The 24,404-nt window shown below is 44.3% G+C and overlaps 1 protein-coding gene across 1 annotated transcript; it reads left to right on the top strand.

Moving 5' to 3' along the window:
• Positions 1 to 5,986: 5,986 nt before the first annotated feature.
• LOC8044139 (putative inhibitor of apoptosis) lies at positions 5,987 to 23,391 on the top strand. The gene is made up of 5 exons (XM_040207322.3): positions 5,987 to 6,240; positions 12,827 to 13,240; positions 16,238 to 16,416; positions 17,308 to 17,533; positions 22,117 to 23,391. Exons 2-5 carry the CDS (start codon positions 12,841 to 12,843, stop codon positions 22,299 to 22,301), a joined length of 990 nt encoding a protein of 329 aa, XP_040063256.1. The 5' UTR covers positions 5,987 to 6,240; positions 12,827 to 12,840; the 3' UTR covers positions 22,302 to 23,391.
• The last annotated feature ends 1,013 nt before the right edge of the window (positions 23,392 to 24,404 follow it).

Raw genomic sequence — 24,404 nt, 5'->3', positions numbered from 1 at the left:
TCAATTGTCGAAACAGCACTGAGCACGACCCTCCCGAGTGGCGCCAGCGACTTCATTCCTGACATCCAGTTGGGTGACAAGCTGTCCTCCGAGGAAAGACTGCGATTTCAAGGCTTGGTGAGAGAATACGGCCACATCTGCTCCACTAAAAACGGTCCCATGGGACGTACAGACGTTGCTGAGCACGAAATCAACACCGAAGCAGCCCGTCCAGTCCGACAGAACCCCTACCGTAACTCCCCATACGAGCGCAAGATTATCGAAGACCAAGTTACGGAAATGGTGGCCAAAGGCGTTATCCGAACTTCGGCCAGTGCATGGTCGTCACCAGTAGTTTTGGTACGCAAGCGCGATGGGACTTGGAGATTCTGCGTCGACTTCCGCAAGGTGAACGCCGTCACCAAGAAAGACGTACACCCCTTGCCGCGTATGGACGACATCATGGACAAGCTACAGGGATCCAGGTTCGTCACCACATTGGACTTGGCCTCGGGTTACTGGCAGGTCCCCATCAAGGAGTAGGACAAGGAGAAGACTGCATTTGCGACGGGGTCTGGACACTACGAGTTCAATGTCGTACCCTTCGGCTTATGTAATGCCCCTGCAACATTCCAGCGCACGATAAACAAGGTGCTGGCGAATCAGCTGTGGAAAATCTGCCTGGCCCACCTGGATGACATCATCGTGTTTTCCCGAACGGCAGAGGACCATCTGCGGGACCTACGGGAAATCTTCCAATCCCTTGACAATGCAGGACTCCGACTTCAGCCGAGCAAGTGCCACATTGCATTCAACAGCATTCGTTATCTTGGCCACACAATGGACGGCCAGACCATCCGTCCCGATCCAGACAACATCCGCGTCGTCCTGGACACGAAGGCTCCAACAAACCGCAAACAGGTTCTGAGCTTCCTGGGTCTCTGCGGCTACTATCGAAGGTTTGTCAAGGACTTCGCACACATCGCTCGGCCACTAAATGAACTCACGAGATTGGATGTCAAGTTCACCTAGGACCAGGCATGCCAAGGGTTCTTCGAGACACTAAAAAACCGGCTGACCAGCGACCCAGTTCTTCGATTATTCAATCCTGACCTGACCATCGAGATCCACACAGTCGCCTGCGGCTACGGGATCGGCGCTGTGCTCGTTCAGAAAGATGGCGAGGAAGAATTTGTCGTGGGGTTCGCCAGTCGACACCTGAACAAAGCGGGGATGAACTACAGCACAACCGAGCAAGAATGTTTGGCTGTTGTCTACGCCACGAAGCAGTTCAGACCGTATATATTCGGCACACCGGTTACGATTGTCACAGATCAGGCCAGCCTTACGTGGCTAATGACAGTGAGGAACCCGAATGGACGTCTCATCCGCTGGAGTTTGATGCTACAAGAATTCAACCTGACCCTGAAGCACCGACCAGGGAGCAAAAACATGAACGCGGACGCACTGTCACGGCTTCCTCATGATCCTGCACCTGATGGCGAAGAAGAGCTGCCGCTCCTAATGGTATCCAAAGAAGACATCAGAAAACTTCAAACCGAAGATCCTTTCTTGAAGCCAATCATCAAACATCTTGAGAAACCGGAGCAACCAATTGGGAAAAGAACAAAGAGAACGGCAACGCCTTTCTCCCTCATGGACGGCGTCTTCTATCGAAGAGCCAAGGGCTTCGCTGAGGAACGACTGGCGCTCGCAGTGCCAAGGACCCTGCGGCGCGAGATCCTTGCCGCGTGCCACGACGACACCACAGCGGGGCATCTCGGGGTGAGACGGACGCGAAAGAAAATCCGACAACGCTATTTCTGGCCAAAAATGTTCGCCGAGATCACACACTACGTGCAGTCATGCCCCGACTGTCAGACAAGGAACACTCCTAACCAGAAGCCGGCAGGAGAACTACAACCACTTGAACCGACGCTGCACCCCTTCCAGCAGATCGGGATGGACTTCGTGGGTCCGCTGACGGAGTCCCAGGGTGGGAACAAGTACATCGTGGTGATGGCTGACTATTACACCAAGTGGGTACAAGCAGTGGCAACACCTGAGGCAACGGCGGCCTGCGCAGCAAAAGCCTTGATGGATTCAATGGTCCTCAGGCACGGAGCACCGGAACGAGTCATTACGGACAGGGGGCGTCATTTCACAGCGGAGATGATGGAAGAATTATTCCGGCTGACAAACACCAACCACGCCGTACCACCGCGTACCACCCACAAACCAATGGCCTCTGCGAAAGATTCAACCGAACCCTGGCAGCGATGATCAGCAAGTATGTCTCCGCTCATCACCGAGACTGGGACCAGTTCCTTCAATACGTCGTCTTTGCGTACAACTCTTCGGTGCACGAGACAACCGGGTACTCTCCGTTTTTCCTCCTTCATGCAAGGGAGCCAACACTGCCCATCGACGCCACACTAGGACTCCGAGCCCATGAGCCCATGAGTTACAAGTGACACCGAATGAGGACATCGCCGAGCGCTGGGAGGAGGCCAAGAAACTCGTCACGGAAAGAGAGCTCTTGACCAAGGAGAACAGCAAAGAGCGCTATGACACGGGACGGCGGACCCAGAGTTTTTCCCCGGGTAACCTGGTCCACATCCGAATGCCCACCTCGAAACGGGGGAAGACGACGAAGTTCCTCCACCCATTGGCAACGGGCCATTTCGCATAGTGAAGCAAACGTCGGCGAGCGACTGGGAGGTGGAAACCCGACGAGGGAAGCGGGACGTCGTCAACGTGGAACGACTTAAACCGTACATCGCCAGGGAGATGGCGGACGACGAGGTTCCTCAGGGAGACAAGGCAGCGGCCACCAGCGACTTGCCGGCAGGGACCAAGCCTGCGGCCGAGACCGAATCGTCAGCTCCAGTGGACAGTGCTTGTGACAGTGCTGACGAGGACAACGAGGAGTTCTTCGACGCAGAAGACTTCTCAGAAGCTGGGGAGACAACGCCAACAACTGCAGTGACTGTGAGCAAAAGGCTGAACACTAGACCAGGCAGGGAACATACTAGACCCCGCCAAGACGATTTTATATATTATTAGTACTTAATCGAAAGTGAGTGGCTGAGTGGGACACTCGTTTTTTTTTTTTTTTTTTTTGAGGGGAAAGTGATGTTACAAAAATAAATGTAACTGCACGGGACCTACATAGATGGCGCTAGTGGCTCTTAGCGAAGTATACGCAGGAACAGCTAGATGGCGCACGGGACGATTCCTCCTCGCCTTCCCTCCTCTCCCTAATCCTTTAATCTCCAAGAGACTCATATTTTGGGGTCGGGCACCCCTTATAAGTAGGGTTCCGCGTTTTCGGTTTCTATTTTTTCAAAATTCGGCGTACTTTTTTCGGTGTTTATATTAAAATCATATTTTCGGTTTCTTTCGGCGTATATTTATTTCCACAAAATTTTATCGGCTTTTTTCGATGAATATAAAATAAACACCAACGTACACCGGATATGATGATCCTTGTAGCTCTGATATTTGCGATCACTCAAAGAATAGCGGAGCAGATGCATTGAAAAAGAAATTGACACTTTATTGGGCAAATGTTTGCAACTGTAAAAGAAAAAAAAAAACCAGATGTACAGACAAGTTATATATATGAAGCCTATGCCCAAAAAACATGGAACTTTACCTTCTGCACATCCGGATTAAGTGATCTTATTATAGTACACACACACGTACTTTCGCATGTTCTCGTTGATTCGCACTCTTTATTTACTGTTAATATGACCTGAGCTTCGAAAATGCTCTCTCAACGCTAACACTGGACATGGGCAGGCTGATAGATGGAGCGCTGCCTGAGTCAAGATCGGCCGATTAATCAACCAATTGTGACCACCAAAAGAGACACGGTGCGACGTTTTGAAGCACAACACCACATGCAGAGCTTGCATCAAGTCAGTCTTCCTTACAACGAGTTTGAAAACATGCTCGTACACAGGGGCTTATTTGGAGGGGGGGTCCGGATGTCCTGACCCCCCTCTTGATTTCTGCATGTGTAAAATTTAGGGCGTAAAACGGAGAAGAAGGGGGGGTGGGGGTTCCTAAACATATGCTACGCTGACCAACACCTGACCCCCACCCCCTTCAGGAAATTCCTGCATCCATGGCGGAGTCATGGGGCATTTCGCACATCACGTTTCGATTGATGATGCGTACATTAAACCAAAACGTCGTGATGGCATCCGTGTATCCCATACATTCGAACTCGTTTCGGTAGACACAGTCGTTCCACTTTTTCGCCACGGCTCTGCGGTACGAATGAAGGTCAAAGTGACCTTTTCCGGTTAAAACTGAATTTTAAAAAATGGAATCGACATACTTTTATCGGTTTTTATTGGTTTAAATCGGAAGTGCCGAACCTAAAAACTGACCTTTTTCGGTTAAAACCGAATTTCCGAAAATGGATTCGGCGTACTTTTATCGGTTTTTATCGGTTTAAACCGAAAACTCTGAACCCTACTTATAAGGGAGAGCCGATCCCACTGGAGGAGTGAGCGAGCTGACTCCCTGAAAGAAAGTCGAGGCACGACCCACCAGACTATCTGACCGAGAGCCGCAGTATCGCCAGCGGATCCCGCGTCGTAGTGGCAGCCACCACGCCTGCCGCCCGTGCAGTTTGGTCCCACAACCGATGTCTGTCTGTTTCCTGCGACGCTGATCGTGGGTAGCGTTTGTCGAGGCACGACCCGCCAGGCATCGCTCCCCGGTACGGCCGACCCGGCATCAGTAGCTTTAGTTTTTTATCGTAACACCGCGTTTAAGTTACAGCTCCTGTCGTCTGCTCGGCCAACAACACAGGCTGCAGGAAAATTAAGAAAATTAAGCAAGCGCTTCTGCTAAGGACCATGTTAACCCGCCGGCGCCCCACTAAGCAGCTGATAGTCGTGTTCCAATTCAGGTTTTAGTAGCAATCGAGAAGTCATTTTGACGAGCGGGTTATGTGTTATATTACGTACTATGGTCCCACTAAAGCGATATGAGTATATTCTTCGGGTTGAAATATGAGCTTAGTTGACTAGCTATTAGGTGAACTGCTGAATAAAAGTATATTTGACAGACAGAGAGATATTAATTAAACTTAGCCAAATGGTTCTAGCCGGCAGCACGGAGACAAACGGAAGAGAATGTTCATCGGAGATTCACGCACAACCTCTCTGCGCATTGAACTTCGCTTCAAATCCTCAACAGAACAAATAAAAAATTTTTTTTTTTTTTGTGGCCGGTTAATTTGAGAAATGTAGACTTATATTGCTGCTGGCTTCGACGGGGGTATAATATGAATATTGGAGGCGCGATAGATCGAAATGCCGTGACAGCTTCTAACGTTGCGAGACTCGTCCCCCACCTTTTGAAGGCAGATCATTTCCCTCATTCATCATTTGCAGCGAGCAGGTTTTCCTGAATAAAGTAATTGCGAAATCAGCCCAAACTCCTTCAGTGTGGTCCAGAATCTATTTCGGCGGAAAGCAGCTAAGATGAATAGACAACGCACCGGCTCAAACTTGAAGCTAATCAAACATAGCTAAACTCGAGAAAAGCAGCTGTCGAGCCTCCCCATTCACTTGACTGCAACATTGGTGTTCCCTACAGTGTAACGCCTCGTCTGTCGTCCTCAGTCCACTGTTCTACATCCGTATAAAGAAACCACTTATCAGTTACCAAGTAGTCGTCACTTTGAATGTGACTAGAGACAGACAAATAATTAAAACCTTTTTCCGTGATTCCTTCCCATCCAAGAAATCGAAAGCACGCGACCGTGTGCTGTGGACTAAACGGTCTTTCAAACAGGTGATGGAAGGAAACAATCTACTGAGGCTTCCCTACACTAATGAACACTCAGGCAAACTTAAGAAATTTTCGGACCTTCGTCAAATTACACTGTTCGCCACCGCGCCGACAACACGTGTCCGCGAAAACCACCAGAGACGCGGACGGGCGCGGAGCGATCGACCTGGTCCGGCTGGTTCCCGGTTTTTCCGCTTGGTGGCGTCCGTTTTGCTGGAGTCGCGCGCTAGTACCAGGAAAGCATATCTGGAAGTGCGCGGAGGGGGAGAAGGGGGGGGGGGGGGGGGGTGGGGAGCTTGGGGTGCAAGCCTATGGCGTGTGGATAAGATATCTGCCGGGCACAACAAAAGTCCGTGATAGTGCGAACAGCCCTCCACGGGAGAAGAGAACGAAGCCCGTTTTGGAAACGCTGCTGCAGTACCCGTGTCGTCGAGAACATAAAAAAAGGTAAGGAAATTTGTGCCGAGGAATCCTGCAGCGTTATCTAACGGTTTCAGGCTGAGCTAGGTAGAGTTTTGTGCCCGTTACCGAGAATAAGTAACGAAACATCGTTAGCCGCTAGTTCGTCAAAAATGAGCGCGTTTCTGAGATTCGTTACCATCCTGCAGAAGCAACAAAAGATATTAAATTTCTTTTACTTCCACAATGTAACAATTGTTACTTTTGCTTTACTTAATATTTGATGCTTATTCGGCTTTGATAAGCAGAGAATATAAACTTCGGGAATGATTAAGCGTTGACTAAGTGATTTCGTGTTATTTATTATATTCGTGTCATCGAACGCCTAACATATGTTTTGGTTTTTAAATTTGGATTGGATAGACTTTGCTTCCTCAGTAAAAGATATTCAAGTGGTGCTGCAGAGAAGAAACAAAAATATTTTTTGCTCTTTTCAGTGCAGTTTACAAGATAATTATTTTGTGTTTAAGCTTAAATAACGAAACAGTATTAATTGGGAACCAATAACAAAATCTTATACACGACACTGCGAAATAGTAACGACATTACTCAACTCGTGAGTCATTTAGAAAATAACTTGTACTTCAGTACGTTACTGAAAAGGCTAACGTATTACCAGTAACGTCATTACTGGTAATATTTACAGCACTGGTTGCCTACAACCGTTTCAGCTCATATGGTGGCAAATAGATTACTTGTATATGTTTGTAACTGTTGCGCAACTGGCGAACTGTTCACGAGTCAACGCTTTTTTCTACACTAACATAAAGATTTGGTCCTAGTGTGCCAGCCCCTAACTGGCACTTTATTGTTTCGTCCAAGAATGCGTGAGATAAATGTCTCGAATTTGGGCTTCCTCTACTTTCCGCAGCGTCATCTCGAGCACAGAAATGCCCATATACTTCAATATTGAATTAACTAATACAGCTCAGACACGAGTTAAACATTATAAATTTACTTAATAAGACTAGATACTAACGCTTTGGTTAGGAGCTCAGCATTTTGTGAAGCCTAGCAGTAAAGCCAGTTAAGCGTGGTTGCGAAGCTCGGTTCTGATTGGTTAACGGGGGAGGTCACGTGACCAAAGTGGTAGGCGAGGAGGAGCTCGACCACCTGTGCGCACTGCGGGAGAGGTGCTCGAGAAAATGGAAGGCTCTGGAATATCGCCAGGTTCATCAACCCGGCTTACGTGAAACTCAGAGTATCGTTAAACATTTGTGCTGTTAGAACGCTTTACTTATGCAACACAATTGCCTAACAATTTTCTAAAAAATTAAAAAAAAAAATTACAGCTTTTTTTTTGGTACTAAGTTTGGTGTGATGATCATAACTGGCGTACCGGTAATGTATTGACCGAATGCGTAATGTGGTAAACAAGTACGCCCCTAAATGACATTGGTTACTATAAATAAGCCCCCCCCCCCCCCTTCCCCCCCAACTAGAAGATATTTGCTTTTCGCGAAATATTGTTTTGAAAGGACACTTAATTGAAATACCTTGATACATTTGTAACGACAACCGACATGCACGACGAAGCTTACTCCGCTGGAACAAAATGGAGCCTTTCAGTTCATTTCGCTGCTGTGCACCGTCATTCGCTTCCTACTATGTACCTGCACCGACACGCACTCGGCGCTTCAAAGAATGACGTTACCACTAGAAAGCGTAAAGGACTCCTCTTATATGAGGGAACTTTAACCCTTCCGACTCCGCTTGCTGCGGATGTAGTAAAGGCCGTTAGTCGTTATCAGAGCTTACCCTCGCGGGAATATCAGCAGTCAACAACGTTCCACGTGACGAATCGCACTTTGGAACTGATAAACTGATACCGCAGTTTAATCTAAGGCTGGCCGACTCGTCGGCGCTCGTGGGTCGTATGCGATACTCTCGAATTAACACAAGCAGCCGTGCAGTTCGCCGAGTGGCCGCTGCGGGAGAAATGGCGGCGTTGCGGTCGCCATTAGTCCGGTTCTTGGGTACGGATCGGTGCCACTTTTTCAGAGCAGGCTCTATGACAGTTTCGTAACTGAGTTGTTGTAGTAACGTTGTCGGCGCCCACCTGAGTGGTGCAAATAGTTCATATCATGTAAGGTCTAGAGCCAGGAAACTCTGTGACGTCACGCCACTACGGTGGCGCTGCTATCGGAGTAGCGCATGCGCAGTTGTTTCGCCTCTCGCGAATCTTGGTTTTGCGCACGCGCATTGCCCATATCCGGTGTGGGCAAACGCGATCTTTTTTGTGAACAGTCTGTTGGAGTATAAGTAGGTATGCTTGGGGGAAGAGCGTGTTGGTTCAATTGATGGATGAAGAACGAGTAAACAATAAACTTTGGGACGACACAACCACATCTTTCAACTAGCAACAGACGATTAAAAATTTCCACAGCGAGCAGCCGACTAACCTGGGTTTAGTCGGCTGCTCGCTCCGAGAATTTTTATTTCCAAAGCACAGCCCGTCCTCCCTTTAGGAGAACAAATGGTTTAGTGCAAACTGGATGTCAGAACACCAACTTGCGTGGTGACCCAAAAATAAAAGTACCTCTTGTCCTAATTAACCTTGGCAATATAAACGGTAAGACCACTCTTGTCAATAAACCAAGATTAAAACAAAAAAAAAAAAAAACAAAAAAAAAACAGGGATTTTTTTTTAGGTAATTCTTTGCGCTGACCAAACTTAAGAGTAGAGTTTCGTCCTTGTTCTTTTTTCTAGATTGGGAGAAACAATATCGGAGTTTAACGGATAAACGGATTGACGAAAATTTAACCGGTGGGTGTTCGTCTGATTTTTCGGATTGATCCTAAAACACGAAACTATACATACAAGGCAACAACTGAGTGAAATCACTCAGTACGAGTTTACTTCTGACTTTCCTATAGTCATCATATTAACCAACTTCTTGAGAGGCTGGGTGGTTTGAACATATTCCGATACGATGAATGTGGACATTGTATGAAGTATTAACAGAAATGTCGTGAGACGAATAGCTTTTTATTATTGTTTGGCATCAGGTAGAAACAAATTTATCACACACTCCACTCGTCACTCGGATCTCTGGGCAGTAGAGTCATCACGCACACATTCTGGCCTTTTAATGATCGAAGAGACCTTGTCGGCATTATTAAGCGCACCTGTGCGCTATAGTTTTTATATAAAATCTTGTAGCACAAGTGAGATAAGGAAACATTTTTCATAAAAAAAAACAGTTTTTACCGTTGTCGATTATGGAGGAAACTTTCTTTATTGCTTTATTGTTTGTTAAGTATTTGCGTTATATAATTTCTCGTGCATGTTTTTCGCAACTGCTGTGTACCAGTGGAGGGCTGATTACCAGTCAATCTGCTTGTACAGCTTTTTTCCTTAGCTCCCATCCTATTTATACGATAAATAAAAAAGCTATTATTATTATTATTATTATTATTATTTTTATTACAGCCACTCGCGGCTGTGAAGTTGCACCAATCTGGTGGCGCTGTTATCGGCGCAGCTACCAGCGTAGTCGGTTGGCGCCAACCAGTCAAATGAACCCGAGCCCGATGCCGAGCGCCCTTCGACACGTTGATCGGACGCAAGGCCCAGCTGAGTGCTGACGCAGCGCTCGCGTCGAATGTGTGCATTCGCTTGACCTAACTGCGATGATGTCAAAAGTCCAGCGCGCAGGCTTTGATTATTCCAGGGGTGGTGTTGCATAAGCCTGGGTACATGTAAAGAGCAGAAAAGTATAACTTCGAGAAGCCCGCGTCGCTCCGTACCGCAGGCGTCGCTAACAGCGCTCACTGCCATATTGGAGACAAAAAAAAAAAAAAAAATCGTTAGAAAAACGGCGACGCCAGTGGCGTATGGCACTTGCCGCTGGGATTGTAACGTGTCGACGATTGTAGGTCAACTCATTCGTCAGCTTCCTGTCAATTATCTGCTGCTCACGCCTTAGCGGTTATTGACAGGAAATACGCAGTAAAATATTCCGGCCGCCATATAAAATACGTTTTTAGATAACAGACTTATCAGCTAAACTCACAGGAAAGGTATGGCTTCGGAGGAAACCCAATACGTCATAGAAATGCAAGGAGGAGATAAAAAACATTGTATTCAAAGCTCACTTCGGCGGAATTGCATGAAGTGGGCCCTGGCTTTCACTTTGCCCTCTGTGCGTATTACCACTTCCTTCAGCGCTGTTTTTTACATGGCCATAATAGTATAATGTCCGGCGTCTTAAAAATCCGGCCTTCTCTTTTTTTTTAAGGCGTTAGCATTAGTTCTAAACTTAGCTCTGGTCTTATGTGTTCCTTATTCTTGCACTCTTGTGCTTTTTTTATCGACTATTTGTTCGCCTTAATTTTTGCATCTCAGCTCTTTCTTATGCTAATCATTTGCACGACATTCCCACTGCTAGGTTACTATACTTCGTCTCGTCCTACGATGGACTAAAGGTCCATACGCACATTCGCGTTTGAACGCGTTTAGGGCCATACGCACATTCGCGTTTGAACGCGTTTGAGTGCGTTGCGGAGTCCTTGCGGCCAGGCGCGGTCGCTTGCAGAGCGACGCGCGCCTTCCCGCAACGCTCGGTAGCGCGACGCAAGCGAGTAGAGACTCGCTCAACTTTCCGAAGCGTTGCGGTGCGTTCGGGTGCGTTCGACCAATCAGAAGCCGAAAGAGGAGAGGAGGTGACGTGTTCGCTCGCCCCACCCGGCCGACTCGGCGAGACGTATCCGGTTCGCCGGTCGCAGTGCTTGCTTTTTCATTTTGGGGAGCGGCGGGGACTGTATTTTCCAAGGCTGCGATGGTTCAAGCTTGGCAAAACGTCGGGGAAGCTGGCGTTTTGCTTGCTTGGCCGTCATCCTCTCGGGGTAAAATATCTGGCCCCCAGGTTCGATATAGTTTGAGACCTCTGGTCTGTATCTCAAAGTGCGGGCTAAATCGCTCCTCCAAAGGTATCCCTCACAAAAAAGGATATTGTGTTATTTACTCCTTCAAAAGGGCCTATTTTAAAACATAACGTTGGCTATAATCACGGCTTTAATTTCCTTGGAGTCATTACCTTTTAAATCTTGAAGTTAACTAGACATTTTCTAGCATCATCAAATGCAACTAAATAAGCTCACCCTAGAAAAATATCTGGCATGCGCAGCATTTTACGCTGCTGCGCTTGCCATGTACGTAAGAAAATTCTGAAGCCAACTAAGCACTTCTTATGAGTTGTGAACGCGAACGCATGAATGTCGTTCTTCCGCTATGTTAGTTCATCTGCGGTGTACGGGCGCGGACGGCCACGTTTTGCTACTGCCGAGGTTGCCGAGCGCGCGCTCTCGTGAAGCGGCCGCAGCCCCCCCTCCCCCCCTCCGGCAACGCCTGACACGAGAGCGTCGGGCGAGCGCGCGCTCTCATGAAGTGGCCGCTAATGGCTATCTAGGGGCCGTTTTGCTGAGCCAATTGGAGAATGGGCATCTCTTTCGCGTTCTTTTTGGTGGTTACAGGCGCCGCCGGCTCCCCTTCATGGGATGGTTAATGCTTTCGCATTAAAATAAGTTTAGACTCGTTTCTAAGCCTCAATTTTTCAATTGCTACGCGTGGCCAAAGGGCCTTCCTCAAAGGAGAGAAAGAAGAGTGGCGCAAGGTGGCGAAATGAAACGCTGTGAATAATCTGTGATTTTTGGGTTCACCTCCGTCATGCAAGGAATGGGTGACGGCGCACATTACATGCGCGCTTTGGCCACGGGGGAGCAGGACCGCTGGCGCGGATATGTTTTGATAGGGAACCGAAACTCTAAAAACGTCCAAATTAAGTGTTTTTGTTTTGTTCAGAGCGTTGTAAAATCTTTTGCGCTCCATGTAGTATTAAAAGGCACGGGCTCATTTAGTGATCTTTAGATAATGCGCAGACAGTTTACAATCGAATACATACCTTTAATTCTACGAATTAAAAAGCTAATAAGTGCAAATTAATTGAAGACCTAATTACAGCGAACGTCATGAACTATTTTTAACTCTTTATTGTCTTTGGCAACACCAAAATGACATCAACGCCCTCTTTGTAGGTGATACGTAATTTTTGCAGGAGCGATTTGTTCCGCGTTTCGAGAAACGCATTATCAAGCTGCGCTTTTTTACTGTTCTACTTTGAGTTGTACTCGTCGGCATAAACTAAGTATTGTGTTAAATATTTTTGTTGCACCTTATTTTTAAGACTTAGGAGCATTAAAAAAATTGCCACGTTAAATTAGTTAAAACGAAATAATTGAATGAAATAAGAATTTAGTAGTTATAAATTATAATGTATTCTTCAAATAAATTATAACTTTTTTTTTTTTAGATTTGCAGGTACTAATAATTGAGGAGCTCTATATTTTGTTCAGAACCTTTTGTGTTAGCGAAATTAGAGGTACCACTGTTTTCACCGTTTTTACTTAGTGTACATCACAACGTATCAAAAGTCTCCAATTAAGGTTTTTCCTATAAAATCGTGAAGAGTGAATTGTTTTTACCCAGATTAAGGCCATTATATTTTGCGAAATTTTGGTGATTTCCTCGCTATAGTACTCCCATCCGCTTATTGTGATTTGTTTACTTTCACAGGAAAGCAGTGAAGCATGGAATTTCAGGAAGGGGATGCGCATACCAGTTCAGCAAAAAGCAGTACAAATCCACTTGCCCCGGTTTTAAATGATAACTCTCATTCATCGGAACATCCACACAATGAAGTAGAATCAGAATTGGCTCAAGCATCTTGTACGGCATCCCCGTTTACAGCAGGGGCATCATCAGATGAAAATCTGCGTTCCGTGTCCTCAGAACAGAGCCCCGAACAAGTTAAACCTTCCTCCGCCCGCAGCATTGATCTTGTAAGAAGAAATGCCAACACGTGCCACAGAACAGCAAAGTATCCCAAGTATGCCTCTGAAGATGCAAGACGAGCAACAATGACCAACTTTCCCCGGGAAAAATTCCAAGACGTTGAGTCGCTGGTAGCTGCTGGCTTTTTTTATGATGGTAAGTACGCCCCGCCTATGTTTAGCGCATTACTATATACCTGGGTACTGATAACTTAAAACAACAAAAGACAGAACATGCCCAAATGCTTTCGCTCTTAGAGCATTCCGGTCCCCGTCTCCCGTTTGCAATTAATATTTGGTAGCAATTGTCTAAAGGCCCGTTCACACACCAACGATTGCTTATGTTGCTTAATGCCACGGGAGCTTACGAATGCCCAAGTGGAGAGTCACTAGGACGTGCGTGCTTTGCACGAAGCGGTGTTACCAACGAAAACAGCAGCTTTGCACGGGACATGCAAAGGACGGATGCGTCGGTGAATCGTAACGTAACGTGAGAAAACGTAAGCTAAAAGCTCTTGTGTGAATGGGCCTTCACTTAGGCAGAGTATCTCAAGGGAGTACCTTTGGACCTTTATTTTTTAACGTTTATGTCAGAGATATTGTGAACACTGACCAGACTACTAAATTTGTAATACACGCAAACGATACAACCTTTTTCATCGCCGTTGATGAGGCAAATCAACTTGTTGCCATGTATTAAGACGGCACGTTGGGCTAGTTGGTTGTACATTCTTGAAGAAAAGCGCCTAAAGACAGAGACAGAAGGAAATATATGCTAACAATTGACACGGCATACTTCCACTGAAATTTGTAAGACATAAGCACGAAATATAATGAGTGTATTTCTGACTAAAGTAAAATCGCAAGCTAAGGTTTTATGCAAGAGATTATAATTACCAGGGCTAAACAAAGAAGTGTTAGTGTCAAGAAAGTCAATTTCCAAGTCTTCTTCACAGATAAAACGCACAATAATAGATCTCCGTTCAGGGTTATCGTAACCAATAGAGATCATGGCAGCTGGATGTAGGCGGTTTCCTCTGCAAGCACTTTTCGTCTTTGGAGCTGCTGGGGTCCCTTTTCAGATATAAATTCCAAGGAAATAATATAGTTATTACAGGGAGGAGTCGTGAAAAAAGCAATGGGATTTCTTATTGATCTAGAAGATTTATTCTAGTCCATTCCGCGCGAACAACTGCTGGCGTATGTTAAACTTTGCATTAAAGAAAATGGATAAAATGGGAAAATACCTTTTCGGAATTCATCTAACCTAACGGTAGAATCCTTTTCTTTTTTTAGGTGTTGACTTAATATTTTGGCTCCAATGTGGCTCCTTTTGTGGAGAACTCTATTTGCAAAAGCGTGGGATAGGCATAGGCTCAAGAGTAGCACTTGTTCTATGGGACATTTGTTTCGCCTTTTGTGAAAAGGTGGTTAAAAAAAAAAAAAAAAAAAAAAAAAAAAGACGACCTGAACGTTTTAAGATACGTTGATGATTTTGTTTGGTGTTCGTGTTTAATTGTATAGAAAGTGCTGATGAAGCGTTCGGCTTGATTTTGCTCATGAAACGGCAAGCCCTGGCCAATTGCAGTCTCTGAATCTGAGAATTTATATTGGAAACAACTATATCTGCTGGGCGTACGAGCCATGATCCAAGAAGAGAATCTTACCGTTTGGCTCCGATCACTCCAAGCTCGTAAAGAGGGGAATCGCCTACATCTGCAGTGCCTCCTCCCTGAAAAAAAATATCATGCCATCACCAAATGAGTAGTAGCTTTCATCTACAGCTCAGCAAACTGGGGGTTGCCGGCGCACAAGTTCTCTGTGGCGTGTCAGAAACACTCGCAAAAAAATAGATATGAAAAGTCGTGACGAGCAGCCCGACAGTGCGCTCAGAAGAAAGGGCAAGCCTGTGGTCCTACCCCAGATACACAAATTACCTCACAACCTGAAACAGCTAGTCGGTTCCATTTACCGGTTGTATTTTCTAGACCGAACAAACTAGATAACCTGTGTGGAAGCATCAACGGAAGCTCAGATGAGCCGGTAGTGACAGAAGGAAGAAGCACAAAGCGCCACGTGGCTCACTTACTTGAATGTGCCACTGGTGTGACGTATGAAACTTCCTTGTCCTGTGTAAGGATGTACCCTGACCAGACGGGCGAGTGCATCAACGACAGAATAAGATATCTTACTGCCGCTACTATAGATAGTACCCGCCTGGTCAGTTGGCAGTAAATTGTGACCGCTGCGAATGCTAACCAGATTTTAAAGTAACTATAATCTTGAACAAGTTCAAAACAAAAATTGCGTGTGAAATTCATGAAGCCTTCCTACTGAAATAAACCCTTTGAAATTCAAACGGGTTAACGAATCGTTGGCCCATGTGAAAAACTTGCCGAATGATGGACCCGTTCCGGTCATATGAGATTGCGGGATAAGGGTGCCCGTTCGATATTTGTATCTATTCTGTACGGGCACCAGTTTGATGCCGGCATGCCGACAGCTCTGCACGAAGAAACCAAAAGGTTTCTATATGCAGTGCGTCAAAGGCATGAAGAAAACAAAGCCAGCGCCTCTCACTACGGCGTACCTCAGTGTCATTCTGTTTAGGGAGATTCCATATCTTTGGAGTATCCGATGCCGACAGCACAAACTCACAGTAGAAATAAAAAAAATTGCCGGTAATAATAAATGAAAGACGTCTAATTCGGCCCTGTAACGCCGAATTAGAGCGCAGCTCTTCAGGAGGAGGGGGAAGGTACGGAGAGGAGGCTATCCCCCTCCTCCTCTCCTGCTCGCCTCCCATTTAGGGGGAATTTTCCGCTAAATTTAGCGGGGAATTTTTTCTGCTAAATTTAGCGGGGAAATGTTTTTTGGTTTCCAGAAATAAACCAGTTATCAGTCAGCGCTCGGTCTTTGTGTTCTTCGTTCTTTGTCGTCCGTACTTTTGGCGCTGTTTCCCCCTTCGTAACTATGGATAGCCTCAGTTGCGTATTTTTCTGTTTTCTCGATTCCGACAAAACCGGCTGGAGCGTTAATTTTCGTGTGTTTTTTTTTTGGTTTTTACCAAACACTTGGAACTTTTTTTGATTAACTTAGAGATTAGGGAAGAAGAGCTGACAAGTTTTGTGCTTTCTTTTTTTTCTCTCTCCAGGGTACATGGACAGGGTGATATGCTTCAGCTGTGGTGGTGCTCTGTTCCACTGGGACGAACACGACGATCCACTTATAGAGCATGTCCGGTGGTATCCAGACTGCGCTTACGTCCTTCTTTGTCTGGGACCGCAAGAAAATGCCGAGATATCCAAGCGACAACAAGATGTTCTAGAAACGGTAATAAGCAACACGTTGCGTTATATGAGAACGTCTACTAAAACGAACTGTCACCTGTGTCTATGAAAACGTGGCAACTTGAACGGTTCTGGTAGTTTCACAAGTGCTCGTATATTTTGTGCTAATAATATTTTCGTCAATTTCTTTAATGCAGTACATTGTTTGCATCATTGATCACATTCTTGGCTTATGTACCTGCTGGATTACGCGCTGGGTTTTATTTAATTTTATTTAGCGTTACGTTCAATGTATAAAATTTTATACAAAGAAAAATTAAAGATTTAGTTTTGATGCGAATTCGATAGTAGAAAAATCTATATAAACAATAAAAATTACGAAAACAGTATTTCTCCGAAATGATTAATTATGTGTTTTTGTGCGACGAGCTATCATGAATGTTCGTTTTGTGTGTTTTTGGTCTAAAAAAATTGTCTAAATATGATCGTTAAAATTTTGACTCAGCATGTATATAAAATGGCTGAATTAATGCACAATAAGTGTATATTGTTTTGCGCACCACACGTATTGTCACATTTATATATAGCGGTTTAAAATACAACCCCAACAGCAGAAGAAGGTACTGCTGTGAGGATATTCAGTTAGTTTAGCTACCCCAAGAGGTAATTCTACTATCTCGGAACCTCACAGTGTAAACATGAAATGATGTGTTTTTCTTGTTGAGTAAAAATTATTAGGCACGTTTTTTTTTCTTACTAAACCATATTTTTCGAGGGTATGATTGATAAGCCAGGCAGAAATTCTTGAAGTGTTATGAACTTTTTAGTGAAGGCTCAGCACAGGTAATTTTGCCATAAACTATGGTACATCTTACATTCATCGTGGATGTATTCTAAAGCACATAGAAAATTGTTTCCATATACATTTTTACAGAACGAGAGAGAAGAATATGAAGTACAAGAAATCGACGAGGTCATCGCAAGAAATATAGACTCGTCATGCCTGGAGTTCTACCAAAAGTTTAACATAACCCAAGATACTTTTAGGAAGGCAGTCAGAATGCTGTTGAAGAAAGGAGTTCCGATTGCGGGCATTGAAAAGAGTCACATAGAAGAATCGCTGAAAGAAATCACCAGGATATCAAAGAACGATGTGAAGGGTAAGTTTTTTCTTCCTTTTTTATATCAACGCGAATTAGCTGACTTTAAAACTATCTAATAGAAAACAGAACTTACGGCTATCATAACAGGTGCGAATCAAATAAGAAAGACTACTTTCTAACAATTGGCATTCAACAGGCATGGGATTTGCAAAGAGTTTAAACATATTTGATATTTATCTGGTTTAAAATGACAGTAATAAATTTAATTAGGAGTGACAACTTATTTGCCGGCATCATTTGCCACAAACCTGCATCCGGTGCTTGCACGTCTCAAATTATTCAGAAATAGTCTTTTAAGACCGCGAGTTGGCTGAAAATTGAATCAGGTTTATCATTCCCATAAAACAAAGCACCAAGAAAAGAGCGTAACAACTTCACAGCATCCACGGATGGGATATTTTTAATTTTACGCAAGCGGTTGAGTGGACCAACGTTCCCAAGTAACTTTACAACAGTTGCAACTTTGCTCCGAGCGCTCTTGTTTTACACGAGTTCATGGGAAATCCGATATACAGCATGTTCTTGATTTATTGATATATTATGTCAGACTTCCGCAATGTCAATGCCAATCCGTGCTATGAAATCCAGCTCATTACAAAGGCTGAACTGAGTCACGTAGTACACCTCCCAGATTGGATAGTTTTAGTATCGCATGAAGCAAGCGTATACTTGGTCCTCAGTGTCACTCGTGCGGTGCTACACGGCAGCCTTATAGTGTCACTTATCGAAGAACACACTCACCATGCAGCGAGCGAGTTCGGCGGACTCACTGCCCTCGATCCTGCCAACACCACCTAGAAGGCAAGGCCTGTGCGTGACGTCATCGCTAGTGGATCTTGGATACGTCAGAAGCGCAAACATCTATCTAGCAACCCGAGTGCGGGATATCGGGAGTAAACAATGAACAATAACAATGTTGAGTCAAAATGAATTAATTTGCATAGTAGCACCTGGCAGTTTAATATTAAGTGTGCGCGGGTTTCACGCAGCCGAAAGGAATATATTGCCGAGAAACAAACGTGCAATCAGCTATCGTTCATTTCAACGTGCACGTTGCGCTATTATTGCGAAAAGCCATCTGCGACGTTCGTGCATGCGGTGCTCGGTGTACTCGCTCTCCGAGGCGACGAACGAGCATGCGTTGTAGTATCTGGCTTTCAATGTTTGAAATGATGCGTACATCAAGCGAGCGTCTTTAATCGAGGTTGCTGAAATTCTTTCCTGTGCTTCGAGATCGAGCTCTAGCTGCGTCCGGTCGGAACGGCGCTGGTATGGCACACATTAATGGGCTCCTACCACGCACTTTCATGGTTCGATATAACGCGTCAAAGGCGTTTTTCTTTTGAGATACCCAGACTACTCATATTTTCGAAATGCCCAGGGACGTACTATTTTCGGCACTTTCTTTATAAAATCTAAGTTTAGAATAGCTGTTAAGAAAACGGCAAAAAAAATGTAATGCCAAAACCAATATTTAAGTTTCCCCGCGATTTCCACTGGGGCGACGTCACTTATTGTACAACTCGCAAGTTAAGCTGGCTGCGTAAAAACAATAGTCTGCGTAATTTTTTTTTTTTTGCTGACGTGAGTTTAGTTAGCCTTTGTTTTACACCCTCAAACTTGTCGCAAGCCGTCGAGAGCATGCTGTAAAGCGACCCTACTACCCTATATTGCCAGAATTGACGTCACGTTTTTTGTGTGGCCTGTAGAGCCTCTCAGCCTCCCCAAACAATTTAAAAATCCAATTGTCTCCGAAAAACAAAAAAAATAACAAAAAGACAGTGACACCAACAAGAACAATAAAAAAAAGTGTTAATGTGACTTGAAATGTGGTATATTAGGTTATATGTGTCTATTAATGGGCTGAATCAATCTTGAGGTAACTTCATGGCTATCAAAATTTCTCTGGAGTTAACGAGTTCTTCAGCGTGACCCTCCATGATGTACCGTTAACGTGCTCTGTGGCTTCGTTAGCTCCGTTGCTTTGCACCTGTCATTCGATTTAGTAGGGCAAGGCTGCTGAGGCACACTTCGAAGTGCTTTATTCATGTAATTTTTTCACCTTAAAGCTTGGTTTCTTTCTTTTTTTTTTTATGCAAGGACCAAAACGATTATAGCTCTTAGCTCAGAAACAAATATTAAACTCGCCAAAAAATACCTTTACGGATCTTGATAGTAATATTGTCGCGTTTTGTCCCTTGTATACGTTTTTATTTAGGCAATTTTATTGTCGAAACAATGAAAACCTGCAACAATGCAATTTTATCAACAGTTAGCGAATGAAACAAACAAATAAATTAAGAGCTTGCTTTGGTACAGTAGTTTTTCCATAGTCAGCTCCACGCCTCCACAAGAATGCAATTGCAGGGTTTTAGCGCTAGTGTGCGGCTCGTCGATCCATGAACAATAACTGCGCATTTTTGTTTTTTTCACGCCACCATGTTTCTATCACTTTTAGAATAAGTTTTAAGAATTAAAAAAGGCAAGCGGCGGCACATGTAGGAAAACTATGAAATTAATCACATAGCAAGTTTGGAATACAGTGTGACACTAAACGCAGAAAGTCTAATTTTTCACTGTCTCCTCTCGCCCCTCCTTGCCCTATCTAGCTACTTTGTACTTGCTTCGGCTTGTGATGATAATTATAGTAATCAAATTGGCGTAAAGCAATGAAACAATGTATGGAAACGTGTTTTTATTAAGAACAGAAAAATATAACGAAGAAATGAACGGATATATTTGAATATGTGTGTTCCTCTTGCTTTTCCCATCGTAATTGACATCATTTCTGAGTGAGGCTAATTTTCACCGCGTAACACCGAAGCATTTGAAATAACACTCAATGCGGCAAAGTGCTCTCGCTTGAAGTGTCACTCAATGAGTCCGTCTGACGGAATAACAGTTAAACAAACAAACGAACAAACAAACAAACAAACACACATACACACACAAACGCGCGCGCGCACGCACGGACGCACGCACGCACGCACGCACACGCACACGCACAGACACACCCACACACTTAAAAAGATTCGTACGACCGAAAGGTCTGCTGAAGATAGCAGATCGTACAAAGTACGTTCTAGAAGTTCATATTTACAAACACCTAGGTGTTTGGTAAACCAACGTAGTAACTCTCGTCGCGGTTACTTCCAGCGATATTTCAAGAGCATGTCTGAGAGATTGGTATGTTATGTCTGAATGTACTGTGACAAAATTGAAGATATTACAGGTAACTTTAGGTAAACGTGCGTTCTAAAGTTTTGAATAAGGATCAGTCTGGTGCCCAGCTTTTGGACATAAAAGCTGAATCCAATACTATTTTTTAGACACATGAAACGGGGTGATGAGCGTGACGAAGCCAAAGTGGAAGGAACAGGATAAGAACGACAGAAAGATACGTCTTCTGTTGTTCTTCCGTCTTCTGCTGCCATTGTTCTTTCTCTGCTCCTTCCTCATCGGCCTCTTTACGTTTGTCAACCAGCCACAGGTGATTCAAGAAAATGCTAATCTTGCAGCCATCACTGTTTTATCGTGAATCGAATAGCCACTTTCTAGATCGGGTGTCCATGTCGATGTGTGGAGAGTCGCAGGGTATTAGAGCTGCAACATAATCCTCCAGATTTTATACTACAGTATTTTCCGCGATTTAGAAAACACTCTATTCACCGATTGATTGTCCTAAGCAGACCTTTGCAGTACGTGTTTCACCAGAAAGACACTCCACGCGACCACGTATAGCTACACTGAGGCCAGTCCCCTCGCACTTTGCCCGGAGGATAACGATTGAGTGTTGTTTACGGCGGCCACGCGTCCAGCTTATCAGAGTGTCAAACGACAAAGTAAACCAAGAAATGCGGTCTCACACCAGCAGCCATATGGGGGTCCTTTTTTTCATGCTCAACTAAGTACGTCGATATAGGGTTTTACCACGTGCGAGCCTCTTTGTTGTTGTTTTTTTTCCACTAAGGATGTTCAGCGGCGACCTAAAATTAGGAGCCGACCTCGTGCCTCGTGAGGCTTGCTCTTGGTCAGCTGCCCTTTCAAGCATGGTATTTGCGCAATATGACAATGGTGCATTGTTTAGACGCTTAACAAGCTAATAGGCAAAAGGAAATATGGTTTTATCACTTGTGTTCCTATTTATTTAGTGACCCACGATGCTTAACCTTGATTGAATGCAATACTGTTGGCTTCTCGTCAGACTCTCATTGTAATATATTCTTTGTTAAAAAAGTATGCGTATGATGCGAGGTTAAGCCAAGCGGGGGTGTGTAAGACGTCATTCTGAGAGCTATGTGACTACCGAATGTTTTTGGAATAAACGATCTTTCGGCTCGGTTATTCTCTATGTTATCGTTATATATCGCAGCGATTGACTCTTCAAACGCTCATAAAAATATAAGCACGTAAATTGAATAGTGTGCGGTATCTATAGAGGAGATGAGAATAGAAAATATATGGTGCCAACTTACATAAATGCAGAAAAAAAAAAGTGTACAAACAGAAATGAAGCGCGAGTGATTATTTTAACCGCTGTCCTCAGTCATTTATTTTTCCAAATGTTCCTTTCCCTGCAGTGACCAAAAAGCAGGCCAGTTCATCGGTACAAAACCCGTGCGCTGTGTGCTTGGACGACGAAAAGAGCGTGCTGTTCCTACCCTGCCAACACCTGGTAGCGTGCGTGAACTGCGCATCAGCCGTCGACACCTGTCCCATGTGCAGAACTCCAATCAAGAGCGCCATCAGGGCCTTTTTCTGCTAATGATTATGAATGTATCGAATCTGCCTAAGAGATAACGGTGGAGCGTTGCACCCCGACGTCATGACACCCTCAACTCCTATCGCGAAGGGAGGATCCACACTGAGTTAAGCACCCCTTGAACATACCGTAAAGCAATTTTAATTATTTTAATGTGTTCTCATTCAATCAAACGGCCAAAAAAAAAAAAAGACTGGTTGCTGCGATAGTCAAGAAGAGACTTGTTGGATGGAAGTTCGTGTCCTCCTCTGGGGGTTACTTTTAGCGCGAGTACGCCAACGTGCCAACGTTGGCGTCATTCTGTGCATGCCAACGTTCTGAGAATCACTAACCTGACTGATGTTTAAAAAATGCCAAACTGAATAAGATGACTAAGCCAATGGAGTGCACGCCAAACTTGGTAATTGAAGACATTAAATCCGACTGTAACTATTACGATTGCCATTTTGTCCTATATTGTAGATATGATGCTTTAGTCTGGTGAGTTTCCTGAAGAATTAAAAATAGCCGAATTAACCCCTGCGTATGAGGGAGGCACAGACAAATGTTATAATTAGAGAAAAAATTTTGTTCTTCCGGTATTCTGATATAATTTCGAGCGCCTTATCAGTGACAGGTTAAGATATTTTTTCAGAAGCATCAAATATTAGCGCAGTTTCAATCTGGTTCACAGAAGAATAAGCCAGCAGAATAAGCACTGATTGACGTCAAGAATAGAAGTGTTAGACTTTTTTTATCCAAGTTGTTCAACTTCGGTATTATATGTATCATACCAAAGTTGTATGTATGTATGTATATGTATGTATCATATCATAAAGTAAGATACTGTGCAACACAATATTTTAATAAAAAAGCTTGAATTCTATGGTGTACGAGGAGTTACGCTATGACTAATATAAAACATATCTTAGAGATCTTTATCAATACGTATATAGATATTGCAATCGGAAGTGCTTCCAACACACCTTTGACCTGTGCTTTGCTTTGTTTTTATTGTGTTACTTTGTTTCTGTTCAATCTTAGCATTGACTTGTGGGCCAAAGTGAAGACCTCCGGGTTGTTTTTGGGCAAATAAAAATCAAGATTATTATTATTATTATTCATTTAATATAGTGAAATACGTGGTGGCGTTCTTCAGTACTCTGACCTAGGGACTCTTATTCTTCGTGTACGTGTAGGGGTACGACAGCAGTACCAGGTTTCCTTGAATTATTAATATGTACAGACATCATAAATATATTAATTGCGTGTGTAGCCAAAAGTGCTTAAAAAGTTGACTAATGAATATCTTTGGAAATTGTCAAAGTGGTTATAAATAAATCACCCACAATCAATAACCAATGAATCTATAAGCATATAGCTCTAAGCCAATAAATATACAAGAATACAGTCCTATTGATATGACACTTGAAGGCACATTGTTGGGGCAAGTGGTAGAAGAAAACTTATAGAGCACAGGTCTTAGGCGCCTGTTTCCGGTTTGAGCGGCGTCGACGTCGGCGCAACCGTGCGGCGCATTATGGGAAACGTTCCATAATGCAACGCACGGGACCGTCATGACGTAACCCGTCACCCTCGTGATGTCACTCGTCACCGTGCCGAAACGTCGCCCTCGTGACGTCATCGGTGACCCTCGTGACGTCAGGAGGGTGACGGGTGACGTCACGACGGTCCCGCGTGTTTCCCATTTTTTGGTTGAATGGTTTTCTGAGGAACTTACATGGAGTTGTCATGTCAACAAACTAAAGGCGATATATTGTGGGTAACAGAAAGTATTTATAAGATAAAAAAATGTGATGCCTACCTGTATGAAACACATTATATCATTCCTTATTTTACACCACAATTGGTTAATCTATTTTGGTGCATGGACTACTCTGATGATGCACAAAGCTGTGCAGCTACGCAGATAAAGGAGCATTCTAGCGGCCGGGACAGGCTTTTAGGTGCCACTAAACGAAGACTTGAAGATTGGAGGAATATGATGCTCACTCCCAGGCTTGGGCACGAACTTAGTTCGCGCTCGCCCGTTTCAAAGGGAACAAGCCGCATCCTCATCATCATCATCATCATATTAAGGATTCGAAAACAGCAGTGACTGATTTG

The sequence above is a fragment of the Ixodes scapularis genome, unplaced genomic scaffold (genome assembly GCF_016920785.2).
Source record: "Ixodes scapularis isolate PalLabHiFi unplaced genomic scaffold, ASM1692078v2 PGA_scaffold4__175_contigs__length_147842914, whole genome shotgun sequence".
Classification (NCBI taxonomy): Eukaryota; Metazoa; Arthropoda; class Arachnida; order Ixodida; family Ixodidae; genus Ixodes; species Ixodes scapularis.
The sequence above is the reverse complement of the archived record's forward strand: the minus strand, read 5'-3'. Positions and strand labels throughout refer to the sequence as shown.